The sequence below is a fragment of the Gastrolobium bilobum genome, unplaced genomic scaffold, assembly GCF_033153095.1.
Source record: "Gastrolobium bilobum isolate Gb01-03AN ecotype WA unplaced genomic scaffold, APGP_CSIRO_Gbil_v1 utg117694, whole genome shotgun sequence".
Classification (NCBI taxonomy): Eukaryota; Viridiplantae; Streptophyta; class Magnoliopsida; order Fabales; family Fabaceae; genus Gastrolobium; species Gastrolobium bilobum.
This window is the reverse complement of record NW_026899453.1, coordinates 53,202-74,734: the sequence shown is the minus strand read 5'-3', so window position 1 is coordinate 74,734 and position 21,533 is coordinate 53,202. Positions and strand designations below refer to the sequence as shown.

Below are 21,533 nucleotides of genomic sequence, written 5' to 3'. Positions count from 1 at the left end.
ATTTACTTATTCTTTTTCAAAATATCGCCTGTATGTAAATTGCAATAAATAACTACACTTAATGACCTCATAATATAAACAAGTATCAAGTCATGGAACTACAACATGTAGACCAGACAATATCCTGACACAGTATTACAACTTGAGTCTGAAATAAACATAGATTATACCAACGTGGCATGGACAACCTCCATGCTCACTAAATAAAACAACATAGTCAATCATGTCATAAGTACAATAGCCATATAATGATAATGAGGCATAATCATATGAAAATATGGCAATAAAGAAGCATGCATCGTATCAGCTCAACTCCGACCTCCTGCCGCCAGAGGTCTCAACCTCAGAGGTACCTGTACTTGAAAATGTGCCCCACACGAGGTGAGATCTCTAAAAAGAAATCTCAGTAAGACAAGGGGTCCTCAAAGATCTCTTCACCCCAAGCTCACTTACACGTGCAATATAAGTTCAAAACGATGATAACATTATAATATCAATATCCATGCAATACATCACATGTCTATGTCATGTGTGTATGCATCCTACTGGCCAGAGAATAAAAGGTAGGAATTACGTACGTCTACTACCTACAGTACTCTTGTACCTCACCCATGGAGTTACCATCTTGTATGTCTTCACATACTTAGGGATTTTTGTCTAGGTGGAATACCCCACATAGATATCATATGACAATGCACTCACAAAACAGCTCAATAGCATATCAAATATTCTTCACATTATTTTAGAAAACACATCATGTATATAAACCATCCCTCCATGAGGTATGGTGGAACCAATAATGGATAAAACCGAGGACACGAAAGCTTACCTGTCAAGCTAAATCCTCCCCCACAACTCGGTGTCCAAGGGGTCACAAGTATTAACAATGTCCAGCAAGGTCACGGATCTGTTTTCATATCATTCACATCCTCAATATACATAGTCTAGAATTTCATTGAGGTTCTATGTTGTATTTAAGGACCAACTTGTTTCATCGAATACTTCATGTTCCCCGAAAAGTATCCCAATACTTTCATTAAAGTATTCGAATACCAAAAGTATCTGAATACTTTTACTACAGTATTAGAATACTACTGAGTTTCCAAATACTTTCACTAAAGTATCCGAATACTCCCTGATAAGTATTCGAATACCAAGCAAGTATTCGAAAACTCCACGAAAAGTATTCGAATACTTTTCAGACAGAATGCAGAAACTCGTGCAGTTTCTGCATAAACTCAATTTTAAGGGTCCTCCAACGATTTTGAGTCCAATATCTCCACAAACAGAAGTTTATTACCACTTATTATGCATAGATTAACAACCCTTAACTTGAATAATCAAAGTTCCCCTTTTTAATGACTCAAACAAGATAAAATCATGAAATTTCAAGGGAAATGGTCATAGGTTACCTTAAGGCGTGTGAAAACAGAAAAAAGAGATGTCTTGGTGATTTCTATACCACTCTACTGTGCTGCTAGTATGAGGCCATGAAAATGATCCACAAGCTTGGTTCTTTACACCAAAAGATAACTTCTTGAAGTCACAAGTGCAAAGAAAATGGCTTCCACTCCACAACCAAGGAAGTCAGCCCTCAACCCCCACAACTCAGTGGCTATAACTCAGAAATGGATTACCTTTCTCCCTCAAAATGCTAACTACTCAGTGTTTACAAGATCAATGAGGAAGAATCAATGTAAAAGGTGGGTTTTTGGCTCATTTCCATGCATACAGGTCAAGACTTCAAGAAGCAAGGAAGGTTCAGAAATTAGGCAACAAGGGAGCCTTTACGTAGAGAATGTGGAATCAGACCTAGGTTTTGTGCCCTTTAGTATTTATAGGCATATTAAATTAATCCATCGATATTAGTTTTAATAGCTCCGCTAATCATTTTGTTACCAAACTTAATATTTTAAACCTAGCCATTTTTCTAGGAATTATCATATTTTTATTATAATTTTCACAGCACCTTGCCGATACGCATTTTATACGTAGCCGGTATTAGTTCTGACATCAGCGCTCATTATTCTTACTCCAAACACTAAATTCTGGTCCTAGGTATTTTTTTAGAAATATTCACATACTTATTATAATTTTTCGGGATACTTCACCGGTACGCATTTATACCGCGAAGCAGAACCGGTATATGCACTTTTCATCCGAAAAGCGACTTTAAGCATTATTCGGCTTTCTAAATAATTATCTTATCATAATTATACATAATCGTTATCAAATCCATGCTCCGGCATCGATACTCTTATTTTATTAATTATTTAGCTGTGCGAGTTCTTACATAATCCTAATCATTTTGGCAAAAAAAAATCGTTAAAATCCAAATTTTACATTTTAAATTCCGATTTTAGCTACCATGGTCCTAAGTCCTTATGATTTCCTTCATTTTTAGTATTCTAATTAATACGTATCTTCCGTGGTCATCAAATAACATGATCACATGATCACTTTTTGAGAGTCCAAATTCCTATTTTGGTGTCAGTTTCTCATTATTTACATTTCTATTTTCGACATCGGCTTCGCAAAGTCTCCGACTTTGAAGGTCCTTTGGCTTCATTAATAATTTCATAAAATATCTCACATGTGCTAAGGTTGAGATATGCATGAGGTTGGGTGCACGCATAAACTTATGCTTTGACATTATTAGTTAGTGCTACATAGTATTTTGGTGAGATTTTTTTAGAAAAAAAAGAGAATTTTATTCTTTTAGAATGGACATAGTATTTTAAAATAAAAGTATAAAATAATAACAAGTATTCAAAAATTAAAAATTATAAAGTAATAAAAAAATCTTTTCTAATTTTTTAATTAAGAATTGTAACTCCAAATTAATTTTGAAGTAGGGCCAAATGCAAGAAAGAGACTATCAAAAGGGGTAGGGTAGCACAAATACAAAACTATAAAAAGTGTGTACAACACAATTGGGTTTACCATCCGGCCTCTGATATGTGTCAAAGCTGTATTCTACAAAAATTAATTGATTGTTTAATGAGGCCAAATTATGCTCATGCAAGGTCCAAAGTTCATTTGTGATTTTGAAAACATTTGAAAGTTAAAGCCCTTATTTTTAAATAGTATATATAATTAATTATACAATAAATACAATATCATCATGACCCGTGATAATTATATTGGGCAAAGAGAGATAAAATTTCTGGTGCAGAAACAAATTTATGTGGGATTCACTGTTAAAAATAGTGTCAAGACACATTTTTCAATGGGTAATACAAGAGAAATTTTGTGTCTCTTATTATAGAAGAGACATATTACAAATTGTATTACCGACAATTGAAAGCGGATAGTTAAATCAATGGCTTTAAATTTCAAATTACCCAATAAAAGCATCAATTTGTCTAGCATTCCCCGCATTAAATGCTCCGTCACTTGCGGCCGTAATACTATTCTTTTTCAATTCCCCTCCCACTCAATCAAATTATTCAATTTGTATAATCTCAAAATATAGAACGTACACTTTAAATGATACACGGATTTTGCACCGAGATAATCTAGATTTATTTTTAATGAAATAAAATTTCTCTCAATAGTAAAGAAAATAATATAAACAAATATTACTAACATTTTTTATAATTCAATTTCAGAACTTTTTAAATAAGTTATAAATATATGTACATTCATAGAATTTATATCATTTCTGTAATTTTTTAAGCAAACTTATATGAGTTCGTTTTTTCTGCAGTTACTGCAGAAAGCCTAATACGACGTCATTTTGGGACGAAAATTATGATGTTTTTTGTATTTTTAATTTATTTCAGGGTTATAATAGTTTTTAAGCAAACTATTATAAATATATGTATATTCATAGAATTTATATCATTTCTGTAATTTTTTAAGCAAACTTATATGAGTTCGTTTTTTCTGCAGTTACTGCAGAAAGCCTAATACGACGTCATTTTGGGACGAAAATTATGATGTTTTTTGTATTTTTAATTTATTTCAGGGTTATAATAGTTTTTATATTTATAATTTTTTAAGATTTCAATATTAAAACGACGTCGTTTTGACAATAAATGCAGATAACTTATCTGCATTAATTGCAGGAACATTTTTTCCAACTTATTTATAGTCATACTGAAATACAAATGCAATCAATGAAGTATATTAAATAATTTTTACGATTATTAATTCCTTCAAAGATTATTATAAAGAGTAACCGAAAAAAACATTAATATCCTTTTCAAAGAAACAAACTTCAAGATTAAGGAATTAAATTAGGAAACTAGACTGAGATATTATTTTTATAGTTGAGAAATCAATTAATATCAATTCGTAATAATTAAGAGATACACAAAATAATTTTCATCATAGTGAAACCAAGAAAAGAGTCTATCAAGATATAATATCTTTCTTCTTCTTTTTCATTTTAATTTAAGAAAACTACTTTTTGTTTTTCATTTAATTTTGTAACGCATTAAATTAATTATTTTACATATTTTCAATCTTAATGTTTGGTCCTATTTATATTTAAAGATTATGATTTATTATACCTTTAAAGCAAATCAATTATTAAGATTTGATACAAGAATTAACGTGCCCTCGACTTTGGTTATAAAAGAACGAGCGAGTCTAAATTCATGCAGTCATACGTCTCTCTAACATACTTTCTTTTATTGTCAAACAAAAGAAGTGGTAGTCACGCATCAATGGCTGGCGAAGCGAGGTCTCTGGTTGAGGTTCTAGGTGGGGTTGAGCAGCATCTGACGGTGGAGAATGAATCAAACAGTGAGAAACCAAAGACTTTGGTTACTCTTGATCTGCTTGGTGGGTCCTCCTCCATTGAAACCAAGGAGTTGGACTTTGACTTGAACGAACCCATTGGCTGGGAGAAGCGCTTAGACCTTAAGGTACGTTCAAATCTTATATAGACTCAACTCACTGTGTTGCTGTTTGTTTCCCGAATATATCAATTCTTGGAAATTAGGAAGACAAAAAAAAAAAAAAAAAACTCTTCGTTTTTAATTTGTTCCAAAAGCTGAAGTTCATAGTTCTCGTCATTGGCATCTTTATTTAGGAAAAAAGAAAAAAAAAAGATAAATTTCATTGATTCTGTTCTGTTTTTTCATTCATATTGTTTTGTTGTCGTTTGTGGCTGTGAATTTCTTCAAACTGGTTGTTCTTTATTTTGTGATTTATGAATTTTTTTTCCTTAGACTTAATGAATTAATTTTTTTTTGACGATTTGTTATGGAATGCTTGATAGAAGTTTTGTGATTTTTTATCATGGTATTGTGATTGGTTGCTGAGAAACTGGAGAGAAAGAAGTTATAATTAAATGGAAAAAAATTTAAAAAATTTCTTTGCTTTGATATTAGACTATTAGTAATAGTTTTTTTATTGGACACAGTAGTAATTGTTTTTAATTTCCTTTTTTGGCTGTGTTAATTTTTTGGAAATATTTCATCTATTCATCATTTTACGATTAGTTTGATTCGGGAAAGTTCAAAGATTAAGACAAGATGATTTTGGGTAGTATTTTTTTTCTTTTTTTAATCCCCGGCCAAAAGTCAAGGCCTAATCCCCTTGTGACGAAGAGGTCACGCAATCATGGGTACAATCTCTACCAATAAAACATTTTCTATATACAAGATAATTTTTTTTTTTTTTTTTGAACATTACACAGAATCGAACCGCACACCTAATATACCCTAAACACACCCAACACCACTGGGCTATCCTTAGTGGTGCATAGTTTTTTCTATATACATAGCTAGGATTAAAAACTGTGAGTCTTAAAGAACTCAACTATTTATTAATTATGTCGGGCTTTGTTGATAATATTAAAAAATATCAAATACATATTCTTATTCCCTTCTTACTCAACTTTAGCTTTTTAGTGTCATAGCAGGTCTACAATAAATCAAATTTGTTGCATTTGCATTTAATTCTCACAAAACAGAGCCATATCCGGATTCAGCTTTCTCTGCAATAACACCGTTTCACAGATATTCAGAGTATTTTTCTATGTCATGATACCCCTCTGCAAAATTATCGTGTGTGGTATCACCTTCAGTTATATTTGTATTGAATATTTTTGTTAACAGAATTCATAAAAGAAAAAATAATTTCTTTTTAGATTTAAGTCATGTTTGAATCGCTAATTTTAGGATGGATGGAAAACTCATTTATTATTCAGTTTATATATATATATATATATATATATATATATATATATATATATATATATATATATATATATATATATATATATATATATATTGGAATAACAAGATTTATATATTTTTGAACGGAGATGAGTTGTAATGGGTTTTTGTTGGTTATCATTATTCATTGCCAAACATTGCAGTCAGGGAAGTTACACATTCAGAGGCGCAACACATTAGGTTCACCTTCTGTTTCTGAGCACAAACTCCGAATGAATAAAGCAGGTCCAAAACACCAAGGCCTAAATTTGACTCCTTCATCCAAAGTGCCTTTGGACCTTTTTGAGGAAACATGCCTGGACTTGAAGCTGGTTTCATCTTCATTGTCATCAAGCAATTATCTAAGTGTGTTTGACAATGTGAACTCAGCACTTGAAAGAGAAGAGAAAGAGGAAAAAAGGAAGAGGAAATCATCATCTTTGCCATCGCCATCTTCTTCATGTTCCTCTCCAGTAGGAGAAAACCAAGTAGAAGAATGCCAAGATAAGTTGTTGTCTTCACCGACACTGATCCCTGCAGGGTGCTCTCGTTGCTTAATGTATGTATTCATAATGAAGAACAATCCCAAGTGTCCAAGGTGTGACTCGGTTGTTACGTTTCCATTCATAAAGAAACCTAGGTTTGATCTCAATATATGAATTTGAGATATTAATGCTATTAGCGATTGCTTCCATTTTTATTTTTATTTTGTTCCTTCTCATTTTGTAAATGATATGATAGATAAATTTAGGTTGTTCCAGGAAGGATAATTTGTTCAGCATTGTTAGCCAGGGCTTTATGTATATTGATATGTCATTGCGGTTTTGCTATCAATGGTAATAGAAAATTTTCTAAATTATGCCATTTCTTAAAATTTCGGGTAAAGTTTGTATTTGGGTTTCAAAGTATTAAACACGGTTTTTTTTTACCAAAAAAAAAAAAAACTATTATCACACATAAATGAAACTCCTTACAATTTTATCATATGTAAACTCTACACAAGAGACTTGGAATTTACAAAATCTCCAATATCAGTTTTGTAACACATCATGTCGACCCGGTTTGACACCCTGTGTCGACTCGATTTGTTATTATCACATATGATATTAAGCGCAGTTATAATCGCAACAGTTGAATTAAAAATACGGTCAAACTTTTTTCTTCTCATTAAACAAGTATTTACATTAAAATCAATTCCATATTTAACAAGATTAAAAAAATATAATTGTAACTCATACAAAACTTGTTTATTGTTATTAAGTGGTTCCCATAAACCAATGTTGCGACTCGGCAAGTGCACCGATCGTAATAGTAATAAAGTGTATTGAGTACGAGATCGTTTCCACGAGGATTGAGTTTTCAAACACTAGTTCGCTAATCACGGTTTAGTTGGACAATCAATATTGGGATTAAGAGAATTGAAAACAATTAATATCATGCAAACAAAAATTCAGAATAAAAAAACAATTGAAAAGATGATTGATTAAGAATTTAAAACAAGCGTAGTTAAGGTTTCGACTTTCCCCAATATTCTCTATATGCTATGAATTAAACTGTCAAGAATTATTTCTTAAAATATTGCCAATCAATTCTTTCTAAGTTAATTAGGGCTCAATTCCTTGTTACCCTAAATCTACGTGATCTTGAAAGAACTCTAGTTCCTCGATTATTTCCCAAGAAAACATGCATTAAGATTAAGAACTCTAGTCCATTCTTCTTCTTCTTCTTCTTCTTTTGAACTTTTCTCTTGTTTGTCGTTCTCTTTTCTCAGAACAAGTTTTCTTCTTTCTGAGTAATTTTCCTTTTCTTTCTTTGCTTCTTTTTCATTCTAACCAACCTTATTTCCTTAGCTTTTGCCTTTCTTCCCTGTACTCCCATACATAATAAATTATGTAATCAATTAATTATCATCTGTTCCTCAATTCAAATCTGAAAGTTAATCTCAAATAAGGTGAGGATTTATATGGAAAGTGGCTTATTCATCTTCATAGGTTTTCAAAGAATAAACAGGCCTAGGCTCAAAAGGGTTTAACTAAGGAATGTTAGCAATGACGGGCTATTTGGCCATCTAGTTTAAAGAAAGAACATGCCTCAATCATATCCATAGAATATATCACATACCAATTCAAGCAAGAAACAAAGCAAGTTCTAGAGTCTTTCATACAGTAGGATGCACACTCAATAAAAACATTATGTATAGGCTCAAAACCTCACGGCTACGAATGCACAGTAATTTTCCTATTCCTTATCTCAAAAAAAATTATCACTAAAGAGAATATTCAATAAATCATGAAAATCATTACATTGATGCTCATTATGAAATTTATGTGAGTGCATCATCATGCTCTGAATCAATCACTGATTAAAATTCTCGCCATTTTTCCATTTAAAAGCACTGAGTAAAATTTCCAGAACTTTCACAAAATAGTGGCTTGGGGTTTTTATTATTTTAAAACTCTAAAAAAAAAGTCAAATTCAAATTGCATTAAAGAAAAAGAAAAAGGTTGAGATAGTTCTATGTATTAGCCGGATGTTCTGTGTATACTATGCAGTTTCTCCGGTTCATTTAGCAATACCCACTGATGAACTACGCGTTTCTCATTCCCATATTTAAATGTTGTTGTCCCCAGCAACTGATTTAAATCTAAAAAAATAATCGCGTTGAGAGTTAGGAACTAGTGGATTCCTCTAAAACAACATCAATCAAAACTATCAGTCATCCGTGTTGAAATACTATACTGCATCACAGGGTTATCTCATACCATAACAATAAAAAGAATTAATCGAAAAGAAAACAGAAATAAAATGAAAATAGCTAAAGTGATCATTCATCAAGCTCCTCCTCGTCCTCTGCATCTCGCACAATGGCGGGTGTCATGACGGTATCCTCATCATCCTGGCCCTCAGTAGCTGGATACGTGCTAGTCCCTCTCAGTGCGGCGTCATAGGCATCCTCCTCCTCAGATCCAGCATAAGGCTCGGGCTGGAAGGCTGGTGGTCCTCTTTTTCAACTATCACTTCATCACCTTAATCTCTATCTAATTTTTTTGTATTTTGTTACTTAATCAAACTATACAAATTTTAAAAACAGTAAATTCCAGGGTTGCCTCCCTAGTAGCGCTTGTTTAACGTCACGAGCCTGACGTACCTGACTCACTTTACCTTTACAAGGGCAACCGTGGTTGTTCCCCTATCGATTTCTCCTCCCATGTATAATTTCAGACGTTGGCCATTGACTGTGAAGCTCCTGTCAGAATCCAGCGGACTGATCTCTACTGCTCCATATGACTTCATATTCTTCACGATAAATGGTCCTGATCATCTGGACTTTAATTTCCAAGGAAAGAGGCGGAGGCAAGAGTTGAAGAGTAATACTTGTTGTCCCACCTTGAAGTCTCGAGGTAGGATCTTCTTGTCGTGCCACTTCTTCGTCTTCTCTTTGTAAAGACTCGTGCTCTCGTATGCAGAGATCCTGAACTCATCCAGTTCATCTAGTTGAAGAAGTCTCTTTTCAGCTGCGGTCTTGGAGTCAAAACTGAGGTACTTGATTTCCCACAGTGCTTTGTGTTCTAGCTCCACTGGTAAGTGACAAGCCTTCCCGAACAGTAATTGGAAAAGAGACATACCAATTGGAGTTTTGAATGCAGTTCGGTACGCCCACAGTGCATCATCCAGCTTTTTGGACCAGTCTCTTTGTGATCTTCCAACCGTCTTCTCCAGTATACGCTTCAGCTCTCGGTTGGATATTTCAACTTGTCTACTTGTTTGCGGATGGTAGGGTATGGCAGTCTTATGTTTAACTCCACACTTGGCCAGCACATACTCCACTTGTCTGTTGTCAAATTGAGTTCCTCTGTCACTGATGATCGCTCTCGATACCCCGTACCTGACAAAGATATTTCTTTTGAGGAAGGCAATGACTACCCGAGAATCATTACAAGGAAGAGGAACAACCTCTACCCACTTAGATATGTAATCCACAGCAACAAGGATGTATTTGTTGCCATAAAAAAGGGGAAAAGGTCCCATGAAGTCTATTCCCCACACATCGAAGATTTCAACCTCCAGTATATTGTTGAGGGGGATTTCATGTCTTGTGGAGATATCCCCCGTTCTCTGACATCTATCACATGCTTCTACAAATTTTCTTGCATCCTTGTAGAGTGTTGGCCAGTAGAAGCCACTCATCAAAACCTTTGTGGCTGTTCTTTCTTTCGCAAAATGCCCTCCGTTGCTTGAACCATGGCAGTGCCACAAGATGTCTTTCATCTCTACTTTTGGAATGCACCGCCTTATTACTCCATCAGCACATCTGTAGAAAAGGAAGGGATCATCCCATAGGTATTTCTTGACATTATGCAGAAACTTCTTCCTTTGTTGCCATGTTAAGTCCACTGGAATTTCCCCTGTTGCTTTGAAATTCGCAAAATTCGCGAACCATGGAGGTGTACTTTGCATATCCGAGATGACATTGATAGCCAATATTTGTTCATCAAGGAACTCTTCTTTGATCTTCAATTCAGGTCTGTAACACCCCGTGTATACCCGGTTTGTTAACATGTCATCGTAATAAGCTACGCTTAATTAAAAATGCGGAATATCTTTTCTTTTCAATTATGACGTTATTATTCATGGGGAAGGATATTGTGACAACCAAGTTGTGTTACTACCAAGTGACTACCTATCAATCTCACCGTTAGATCGATTGTGTCGATCCAACGGTTATATTTATTTCCATCTTTGTATGGTCATGATTCCCCATATTTAAAGTGAAAGCATTAAATATGGGAAAATCATAACCATACAAAGGTGAAAATAAATATAAAGTATTAAATTTGCGGAATCATGACCATACAAAGATGTAAACAAATATAACCGTTGGATCAACATAATCGATTTAACGGTGAGATTGATTGGTAGTCACTTGGTAGTAACACAACTTGGTTGTCACAATATCCTTCCCCATTATTCATTACCAACTTGATTACTTAATCATTTTCAAAATATCGCCTGTATGTAAATTGCAATAAAACATCTAACTGAAATACCTCAATATATAAATAACACAAATGTGTCTCTAGTCACGTAACTACAACACGTAGACCGGACAACATCCTGATAGTTTATACAACACGACTAAAAAGATACTATCATCAAAGCGGCATGGACAAACCCTATGCTCACCAATTAAAGCAACAAAGTCCAACACAGTCTCAACTCAAACAACAACATAAAGAATACAGGCTAAACAGTAATCCATAAATATAAGCTGGAAAACATAAACAACAGTCAACTAAGCTCTGGCCTCCTGCCGCCAGAGGCATCAGCCCCTAAGTTACCTGAAATAAGCGCCCCAAACATGGGGTGAGATCTCTAAACAGAAATCTCAATAAGACAATGGGTCCTCAAGGATCTTCCACCCCAAGCTCACTTACACGTGCAATATAAGTTCAAAAGCAGTTTAACAATACCATTTCCAAATCATTGCAATGCAGCAGATAATCATGTCATGTGTGTTATAACTAACCTACTGGCCATAGAAATACAGGAATACGTCTATTACCCACACAGTACGCGCCCATGCCGTACCTGCCCACAGGATTACATCCCGTCTAGGCGAACACCTCATACATATCATAAGGCATTTGCACTTAACAGCCCAATAGCATTTCAAATATCAAAGCATGAAGACACATCATGCATATAAACCATTCCCCCATGGGGTATGGTGGAACCACACAATGGCCAAACTGAGGACACGAAAGCTTACCTTGTAAGCTAACTATCTATGTCAAGAGTTCAACCGAGCTCAAAGTCAACACACAACACAATCACAATATGTTTGGACCAACCATAATATCAATAATCATACTCTTCAAGCATACAATATAAATACAACGCCTTTCCTTTACGTTTCATGTCTTTAGGCTTCTCACAAAGCCATAAGCCCTTAATCACTTTGATTCTGACTTACATTAATTAATACAGAAGTCCACATTAACCAAACATGGGTCCACAAAACCAGAATGACATTCTGTATGAACAGTACCGTCACTGTTCCGAAATACCCAGAATATCCGGATATATATCGAGGACATATCCGGATATTCCATATCCGGATATCGTATACGGATAGGCATATCCAGATATCCATATTCGGATATCACAAGACCCCATATCCGAATATCAATATCTGGGGATGATATCCGGATATCAATATCCGGATATGATATCCGGATATCAATATCCGGATATCTCGCGACAGAATGCAGTTTCTGAATTTCACGAGATATCACTTCCAAGGTTCCATTTTTAACACTTCTAAACGTTAAAGCATGCATCTTTAATCCTTTCTAGGCCAGTTATCACGTTGGTTACTTTTTTATCTTATTAAACATGCCAAGACTCCACTTTTATCCATTAAAACTCATGATCAAAGTTCAACAACTTACCCAAGGCTTCAAAACAGAACAACAATGGCTCTTGGAGCTCTCACAACAGCTCCCCAAGGTTCTGACTTCAATGTGCACGAAAATGGCACACCAAGGAGGGTCCTTACTCTTCAAAGGTCACTCTTTGAAGCTCAAAACATCAAGACAAAGGCTCTCACAACTCAAACCAAAAAGTCAGCCCCTTCCCAACACACACTCAACACCCACAACTCAGAAGATGACACATTTCTCACTCACCAATGCTCACACCCAAGTGTTTACTTGATTAGAGGTGAAGAAATCAAAGAAAAGAGGTGACTTGGATAGTTTCGCAAGCAAGGGAGGCCATGGAAGAAGGGTGGCAACAACTCCTTCAGACACTTCACGTTGAAATCTGAGTATGGCCTAGGGTTATGTGCCTAAGGTTGTATTTATAGTCTAATTAGTTTTAATCGCACTGTATTAGCGCTAAATGCTACGCTTAGCATTTCAATCCCAAACTTAGGATTCTGAACCTACTCATTTTTCTAAGATTTATCATATTTTTATTTTATTTTTCGCAGCACCTTTCCGGTACGCGCTTTTACATAGCCAATATCAGTTCTGGCACCAGTTCTCATTATTTTAAGTTGAAACTTGAAATCACAGTCCTATATATTATTCTAGTAATATTCATGCACTTAATATAATTTTTCGGGATACTTCATCGGTACGCACTTATATCGTGAGCAGAACCGGTATCTGCACTTTTCGTCAGAAAAGCGACTTTCAACATTATTAATCACTTACCAATATTATTTAAGCCTTCTCATAATTATTAAGGTCAATTATGGAATTATCTCATTAATCACATAATTATTTAATTAACTTCCTTAATTAACGGTGTAGGTTCTTACATTTACCCTACCTTTTTAGGATTTTGTCCTCAAAATCAGAATATACATGTCTCGAAAGTCGGGATACTGTCGGAGAAGCTCGTCCTCTCTCTCCCAAGTACACTCCTCAGGAGTTATTCCTGTCCATTGCACTTTGACCATCGGAATGATCTTGCTCCCCAGCCTCTTCTCGCCACGATCGAGAATCTTGAGTGGTCCGACGGGAGTTTTCAAGTTCTCCCGAACCTCCACATCATCAGGTTGCACCACGTGCGAAGGGTCCTCTATGTACCTCCGAAGTTGAGACACGTGAAACACGTCGTGGATGTTGGCCAAGTTCGGAGGCAAGGCAAGCCGGTAGGCAACAGGTCCTACTCTACCAAGGATCTATGGTATGGCCCAATAAATCGCAGGCTCAGCTCCCTCACTCTGAGTTCCCGACCAACACCGGTGACAGGTGAAAGTCTCACAAGCACGTGCTCACCCTCACTGAACTCCAGTGGACGATGCTTGACATCGTAGTAACTCTTCTGGTGATTTTGCGTCTGCTTCAGCTTTTCCCTGATCATCTTGATTTGCAGGGTGGTATCTTGGACAAAGTCCAAGCCAAACAACTCACGATCCCCAACCTCAGACCAGCAGGTAGGAGTACGACACCTCCTACCATACAACGCCTCGTAGGGTTCCATGCCCAGGTTAGCATGGAAATTATTGTTGTACGAAAACTTAACCAATGGAAGGTACATATCCCATGCTGAACCCTGCTCCAACGTGCAAGCCCTCAACATGTCCTCCAAGGTCTGGATGGTCTGCTTAGTCTGTCCATCAGTCTGAGGGTGATAGGCTGTACTCAGTCTCAACTGATTCCAAAAGCTCCATGCAGCGCCTCCCAGAACCGAGATGTGAACTTTGGGTCCCTATCACTAATGATACTCTCAGGCACCCCGTGAAGCCTCATGATCTCGCGAACATACAGTTTGGCCAACTTCTCTGTAGTGAAGCTCACCTTTACCGAAGAAAGTGGACAGACTTTGTCAATCTGTCCACAATTACCCATATAGAGTCACAACCAACCTGAGTCTTAGGCAAACCCACAACGAAGTCCATGGAAATGCTCTCCCATTTCCATTCCGGAATCTCAAGAGGTTGAAGCTTACCAAACGGCTTCTGGTGTTCAATCTTCACCTTCTGGAAAATCAAACACTTGGACATAAAAACAACAATGTCCTTCTTCATTCCTGGCCACCAGAAATTTCTCTTCAAGTGTTGATACATCTTTCTCGCACCAGGGTGAACAGTAAACTGGCCCTTATGGGCCTCTGCTATCACCTCTTCGGTCAAAGGACCTCGAGGAATCACGATCCGCTTCTGAAATAACAGAAGTCCATCCTCATTCCAAGACACACCGTCTTGGTTCTTCACGTAGTCTAGGCACTCTCTCTGCACTTGTGCATCTTGGATCTTCTCCATTAGCTCATTCTTGACTATCGCAGTCTCTATCTCGAGAAGTGCACCCCCAAACAAGGAAGTCACCTTCAGGTCTCGAAACTTCTCTATGATATCGAAGTCACTTATCATCAAGCTAGATAGACTCACGGATTTCCGACTCAGAGCATCAGCTACCACATTGGCCTTGCCAGGATGGTACTTCAACTCAAAGTCGTGGTCCTTCAGAAACTCCATCCATCTTCTTTGTCTTATGTTCAGCTCCTTCTAATCAAACAAGAACTTCAAGCTCTTGTGGTCACTGAACACAACAAACTACATACCGAACTGATAATGCCTCCAAATCTTGAAAGCAAACACAATCGCAGCCAACTCCAAATCATGAGTCGAGTAGTTCTCCTCATGAGGCTTCAACTGCCTCAAAGCAAAAGCAACAGCTCTACAAGCTTGCATCAAAACACAGCCCAACCCCTTTCCAGAAGCATCACAGTAAAGCTCAAACTCCTCCTTAGGATCAGGAAGGATCAACAAATATGAAGTCGTCAATCTCTCCTTCAACTCCTGAAAGCACTCCTCACACTCGTGAGTCAACACAAATGGAGTCTCCTTCTGGGTAAGGCGAGTCAATAGAAGAACCATCGTGGAAAATCCCTTGACGAACCTCCTGTAGTAACCTGCCAAACCCAAGAAACTCCTAACTTTTGTAACCGTCTTGGGCCTCTCCCAATTAAGCACGGCCTCGATCTTGTTCGGATCCACAACAACGCCTTCCGCAGAAATCACATGCCCAAGGAACTTAACTGACTTGAGCCAAAACTCACACTTCGAAGGCTTAGCATAAAGCTTTTTCTCCTTCAGCACTTGCAGAACAATCCTCAGATGCTCCTCCTCAGTCTTGGAGTAAATCAGAATGTCGTCAATGAAGACGATCACAAACTGATCCAGGTACGGCTGGAAAATTTAGTTCATGTAATCCATAAACACTGCTGGCGCATTGGTGAGTCCAAACGAAATCACCAGATACTCGTAATGATCGTATCTCGAACGAAAAGCGGTCTTAGGGACATCTTCCGGCTTCACCCGAATCTGATGGTATCGGACCGGAGATCAATCTTCGAATAAACGCAAGCACCCCTGAGTTGTTCCAACAGATCATCAATACGAGGAAGAGGATACTTGTTCTTGATCGTCACCTTGTTCAACTGCCTGTAGTCGGTGCACAATCGCATAGCCCCATCTTTCTTCTTCACAAAGATGATCGGTGCTCCCCATGGAGACACACTCGGTCTAATGAAGTCTTTCACTGAAAGATCCTCAATGTGCTTTTTCAGCTCTGCCAACTCCGGTGGCGACATCTGGTATGGAGCTAATAAAATAGGCCCCACACCAAGCAACAAGTCAATGGAGAACTCTGTCTCCCGCTGTGGCAAAAACTCAGGAAACACCTCGAGGAATTCCCCCACCACAGGAATGCCAGTGATATCCTCCTTTGTTCCACTCACCAAATCTCCCAACATGACATAACCAAATGCCCCTGCTCTCAAGGCTCTCCTAGCCTGCAACAATGAAATATAAGGCGAGGAACTGGCTGTGGAATCACACTGAGACATCACCACGCGCTTGGCACAACAGTCAATCAAAACACAGTTCTTGGACAACCAATCCATGCCAAGGGTGATCTCCAAATTAGCCATCGGAAATCCTATCAGATCTACCGAGAAATCACGGCCATCCCAGTGAAACACGACATCTCGATGTACAGTGGAGACATCACACTTGTCTCCGGTGGCGGTAGTCACCCGCAACAGTGGAGAAAGCACATCACTGGGCAACTCAAGCCTCAAAGCAATTGGGGTTGCAATAAAAGAATGCGTAGCCCCAAAATCAAACAATACATCAACATAAGAATCACCAATAGACACAGTACCTCTGACAAGGTTCGGAGCTCTATCCGACTGCTGCTTATCCAAGGTGTATACACGCCCAGTAACAGGTGGCACTGCATTTGCCGCTGTAGGTGCCAAGGAAACCATCTGCAATGGAACTGCTACAGCTCTTGCTGTCGATGACGGACAGCTCTGGAAAAGTGGCCCTCCTTGCCACACTGGAAATAGATAAGCTGGACGGTAGCACACGGCCCCACATGAACCTTCCCACATCCTGAGCATCTGGGAGCAGGAGGTCTCGATGTATTCCCCTGAGTGAAAGTCCTCTTAAACTGATTTGGCGCTTGCCTAGCCGCCAACTTCTTTCCCTTGCCCTTCCCAGCACACTTCCTGTCTCTCTAGGAAGTGGAACTACCAGTTCCCTTAGTCTCAACTACCTTGGCCCTCTTGGCCTTGCTCACGACGCAGACGTCCTCAATGTCCCGGCACTGCTGAATCAAAGTGCCGAAATCTCTGGATGCAGCTCCAGCAATGCGATCAACAATTTCCTCATTAAGTCCCCTGCGGAATGTAAGAACCTGCACCGTTAATTAAGGAATTTAATTAATAAATTATGTGAAATTAGGAAATGATTCCATAATTGACCCTAATAATTATTATGAGGCTTTAATAATTATAGTAAGTGAGTAATAATGTTGAAAGTCGCTTTTCGGAAGAAAAGTGCAGATACCGGTTCTGCTAGTCGGTATAAATGTGTACCGAAAAGTATCCTGGAAAATTATAATAAGTGAATGATAATTACTAGAATAATATGTAGGACTTGTAAAACGAGTTTTAAGTCCAAATAATGAGAACTGGTGCTAGAAACCGTTACTGGCTTTGAAAAGCGCGTACCGGAAAGGTGCTCCGAAAATTATAAGAAAAATATATTAATTCTTGTAAAATTGAGTAGGTTAAGAAGCCAAAGTTTGGGATTAAAATGCTAAGTGTAGAAATTAAAGTTAATACTGTGTGTTTAAGAGTTAAACCGCTATAAATAGGCTTGTTGGCCCAAAACCCTAGGTATTTTTCTGTTGCTACGTGACTAGTTGGAGTGGCTGGTCAGTTGCTACTGTTCCATTGCCTTCCTCCATCTCTAGTGAGCCAAGTTTTCATCTTTTGCTTGGTTCCTCCTTCCTCCTCCTTGTAAACACTTGTGATTATCATTGTGAGAGTGAAATGGGTGTCTTTTCTGTGTGTCCAGCCTCTGTGTGTTGGTGTGGGGGAGCTGACCTTTGAGAGTTGAGTAGTAGGAGCTTTGTTCTACCATTTTGGGGCTCCAAAGTGTCAACCTTTGTGAAGAAAGGACCTTTCTTGGTGTGCATTTTCGTGCACAGTGTTGAGGCAGACTTGGGAGTTGTTGTGTGAGCTCCATAGAGCACCTACATCCTCTGTTTTGGCTTGTGGTATGATCACCACCTTTGAACTTGAGTTTTTATGCTTAAAAATGGAAGCTTGATGTATGTAAAGGCTAAAAGATGATAACTTAATGTTGGGGTTGGTTAAACACACATAGAAATGCATGTTTAAGTGTCTAGAATCAGTAAAAACCCAACCTTGGAAGGATATCTTCACGAAATGCAGTTTCTGCATTCTGTCGTGAAATATCCGGATATCTGTCCGAGAAATATCCGGATATGTGATATCCAGATATAGGATTTGGATATCCGGATATTGGATATCCGGATATGGGAATCTGGATATCCGGATATTGTATATCCGGATATGTACAGTGAAATATCCGCATATTGCATATCCGGATATGGTCCCGAGGAATATTCGGATATTCTGGGATTTCGTAGAACAGTAGCTGTGCTGTGTGCACAGTAGGCTATTGGGGGTTTGTGGACCCTAGTTTTATGAAGTTGAACTTCTGTAATTAATGAACTAAGTCAGAATCAAGTGAGTAAGGGCTTATGGCTTGGTTTGGAGCCTTAAGACGTAAAACGTAAAGGAAAGGCGTTGTCTTAATATTGTATGCTTGTGGTGCATTATTATTGATATAGTATTGGTCCATAACAGATTGTGAATCTGCTGTGTTTGGACTTTGAGCTGTGGCCTCTTGGCTTTAGGTGTTTGCTTGCAAGGAAAGCTTTTGTGTCCTCGGTTTAGCCATGTTGTGGTCCCACCATGTCCCATGGGGGTGTGGTTATATGCATGCTGTGTTACATGCTTTGAATATTTGAAATGCTGTTGAGCTTTATGTGTAATGGCTTTTAATATGCATGTGTTGTTTCATCTTGATGGTAAGCCTGAGTATGTGGCGTCATACGATATGGTGATCCGGGGTGAATGCAAGTGGCGTCTTGCACTATGTGTGGGTATTTGGCGTATATAAATCCTGCATTTCTCTAGCCAGTAAAATAGAACTGACACACATGACATGATTATCTGCTGCATTGCACTATTTTAGAACTAATGATGATAAACTGCTTTTGAACTTATATTGCACATGTAAGTGAGCTTCGGGTGGAAGATCCTTGAGGACCCCTTGTCTTACTGAGATTTCTTGTTTAGAGATCTCACCCCACGTTTGGGGAATGCTTATTTCAGGTTCAGGTAGTATGGTGACTGATGCCTCTGGCGGCAGGAGGCCAGAGCTTAGCTGATTATGATACTATGTTGTATTGCTGCCATGACTGGATTTGGATGCTGTTTATTTTTTCCGCTATTTATGATTATGTTGTTGTTGAGACTGATATTGGGCGTGTTGCCTTATTTGAGTGAGCATGTGGATTGTCCATGACATTTTATGTTAGTACTTTTAGATTGGAGTTGTATAACCTGCTAGTTGGTCTGGCCTACTTGTGGTAGTTCCGTGATTTCTAGAGACACACTTTTAGTATCTATATTATGAGGTATTTCAGTTAGCTATTTTATTGCAATTACATACAGGCGATGTTTTATTAATTGATTAATAAGCAAGTTGGTAATGTTTATAACATCATAATTGAAAAGAAAAAGATATTCCGCATTTTTTTATTAAGCGCTGCTTAATACGATAGTATGATAACATTACTGGATATATACGGGGTGTTACACGGAACTTAGCAGCCAGAAACATCGGAGTAGGCATGGTGATGCGGAAATGTGCAAACTTAGCCAGTTCCTTAAACTTAGCCAAGCACTCGTCTACAGACAACGGGCCCTGCACCAGGTGATCAAACTCCCCATGCTTCCTCTCCTGAGCATCATACGGGAAGTACCTTCCAAGAAAACAGTCCTCGAATAATGGCCATGTCATAACATGACCCTGCATCTCATAAGCATAAGAGGTGTTCATCCATTTCTCATGGGCATCGCCCTCCAGCATGTATGTAGCAAACATAGGCTTTTGTGGATCGGTGCACCGCATCACACGGAAGATCTTATCCAGCGCCTGTAGCCATCTTGCAGCAGCAATAGGAGCATAAGACCCATCAAAAGCAGGTGGCTAATGCTTGCGGAAAGCATTAAGTTGGCGGTCAATCACGTCACGGTCCTTGACAGGCTCAATATAGGGTTCCATCACCCCAGTAAGATGAGTGTCGCCCACAACGTTACTCTGACTTCCGTCCTAAGTTCTGGGTGGAGGCGGTGGTAGCGGTGGAGGATAATGGCCAACAGCAGGACCAGCCCTCATCTCCTCCAGCATGACCCTCATCATAGTCATGTTTGCCAGCCAGTTCGCCTAGAGAACATCCTCCGTGGCATTCTGGTTCGCCTCACGAACGACGTCCATTGTTGCCACGTTGACCAATCTAGTGGCCTCCTGTATCTCGGCTAATGCAGTCAGGATCGGGTCGGGTTGACCCTCAGCAGTCTCGCGGGTTCTCCTGGGCATTACCATGACTCTGCACAAGTTACACAAATTATGAGTTGATCAAGCCCACACAATGTGATCACATATGCATCATCATAATAAAATGCATCAGAGTAAACACACAAGACAAGACACAACCAGGCATCCTAGTTATTGCAATACATATAGGCTTTTCCCTAGAACCATTGCTCTGATACCATAAAATGTAACACCCCGTGTATACCCGGTTTGTTAACATGTCATCGTATTAAGCTACGCTTAATTAAAAATGCAGAATATCTTTTTCTTTTCAATTATGACGTCATTATTCATTACCAACTTGATTACTTAATCATTTTCAAAACATCGCCTGTATGTGTAACAACTCGCATAAATTAGAAAGTATATTTAAAATGCAATTATGGAGGTGAATACATGTTATGAAATCGAAGAATAATTATAAGTAGGATAGATTAATTTTAAAACTTAGTGGATACATGCAATAATATGCATTAGGAGATTAAATTGAGTCCTATTCTCTTAATGGGCTGCGCTCCAAGCTTCCTTATCGAAGGATTAAGTCAGCCCAAACCTTTTTAGTCTTGGCCCTTGGCTAGTCAATTAACTTATCCTAAACAAATCTGAATGCATGCTTTCTTAGTGGTCAGAAACTAACTCACTTATCCATCTCACCCTCTCTCTCCTTGTGCGCATAACTAAGTGAAAGACACCAAATCTGATTGCTTATCCATCCTCTTGTTCAGAATTAAAATCAGCTCTCATCCTCTCCTTCTCTAAGCCGCAAGTACAAAGGAAAGGACCACACCACCAAAACTTGCATTCCTTCCTTCTTTCTCCATTTGCTTGGCCGAACCTCAAGCATCAAGGAGGTAAAGTATCTCCAT

General features: G+C 38.1%; 1 protein-coding gene across 1 annotated transcript; it reads left to right on the top strand.

The window, feature by feature from the left end:
• The first annotated feature begins 4,673 nt into the window (after positions 1–4,673).
• LOC133290514 (uncharacterized) lies at positions 4,674–6,829 on the top strand. Its single transcript, XM_061488605.1, has 2 exons — positions 4,674–4,874; positions 6,335–6,829. Exons 1-2 carry the CDS (start codon positions 4,674–4,676, stop codon positions 6,827–6,829), a joined length of 696 nt encoding a protein of 231 aa, XP_061344589.1.
• Positions 6,830–21,533: the final 14,704 nt, after the last annotated feature.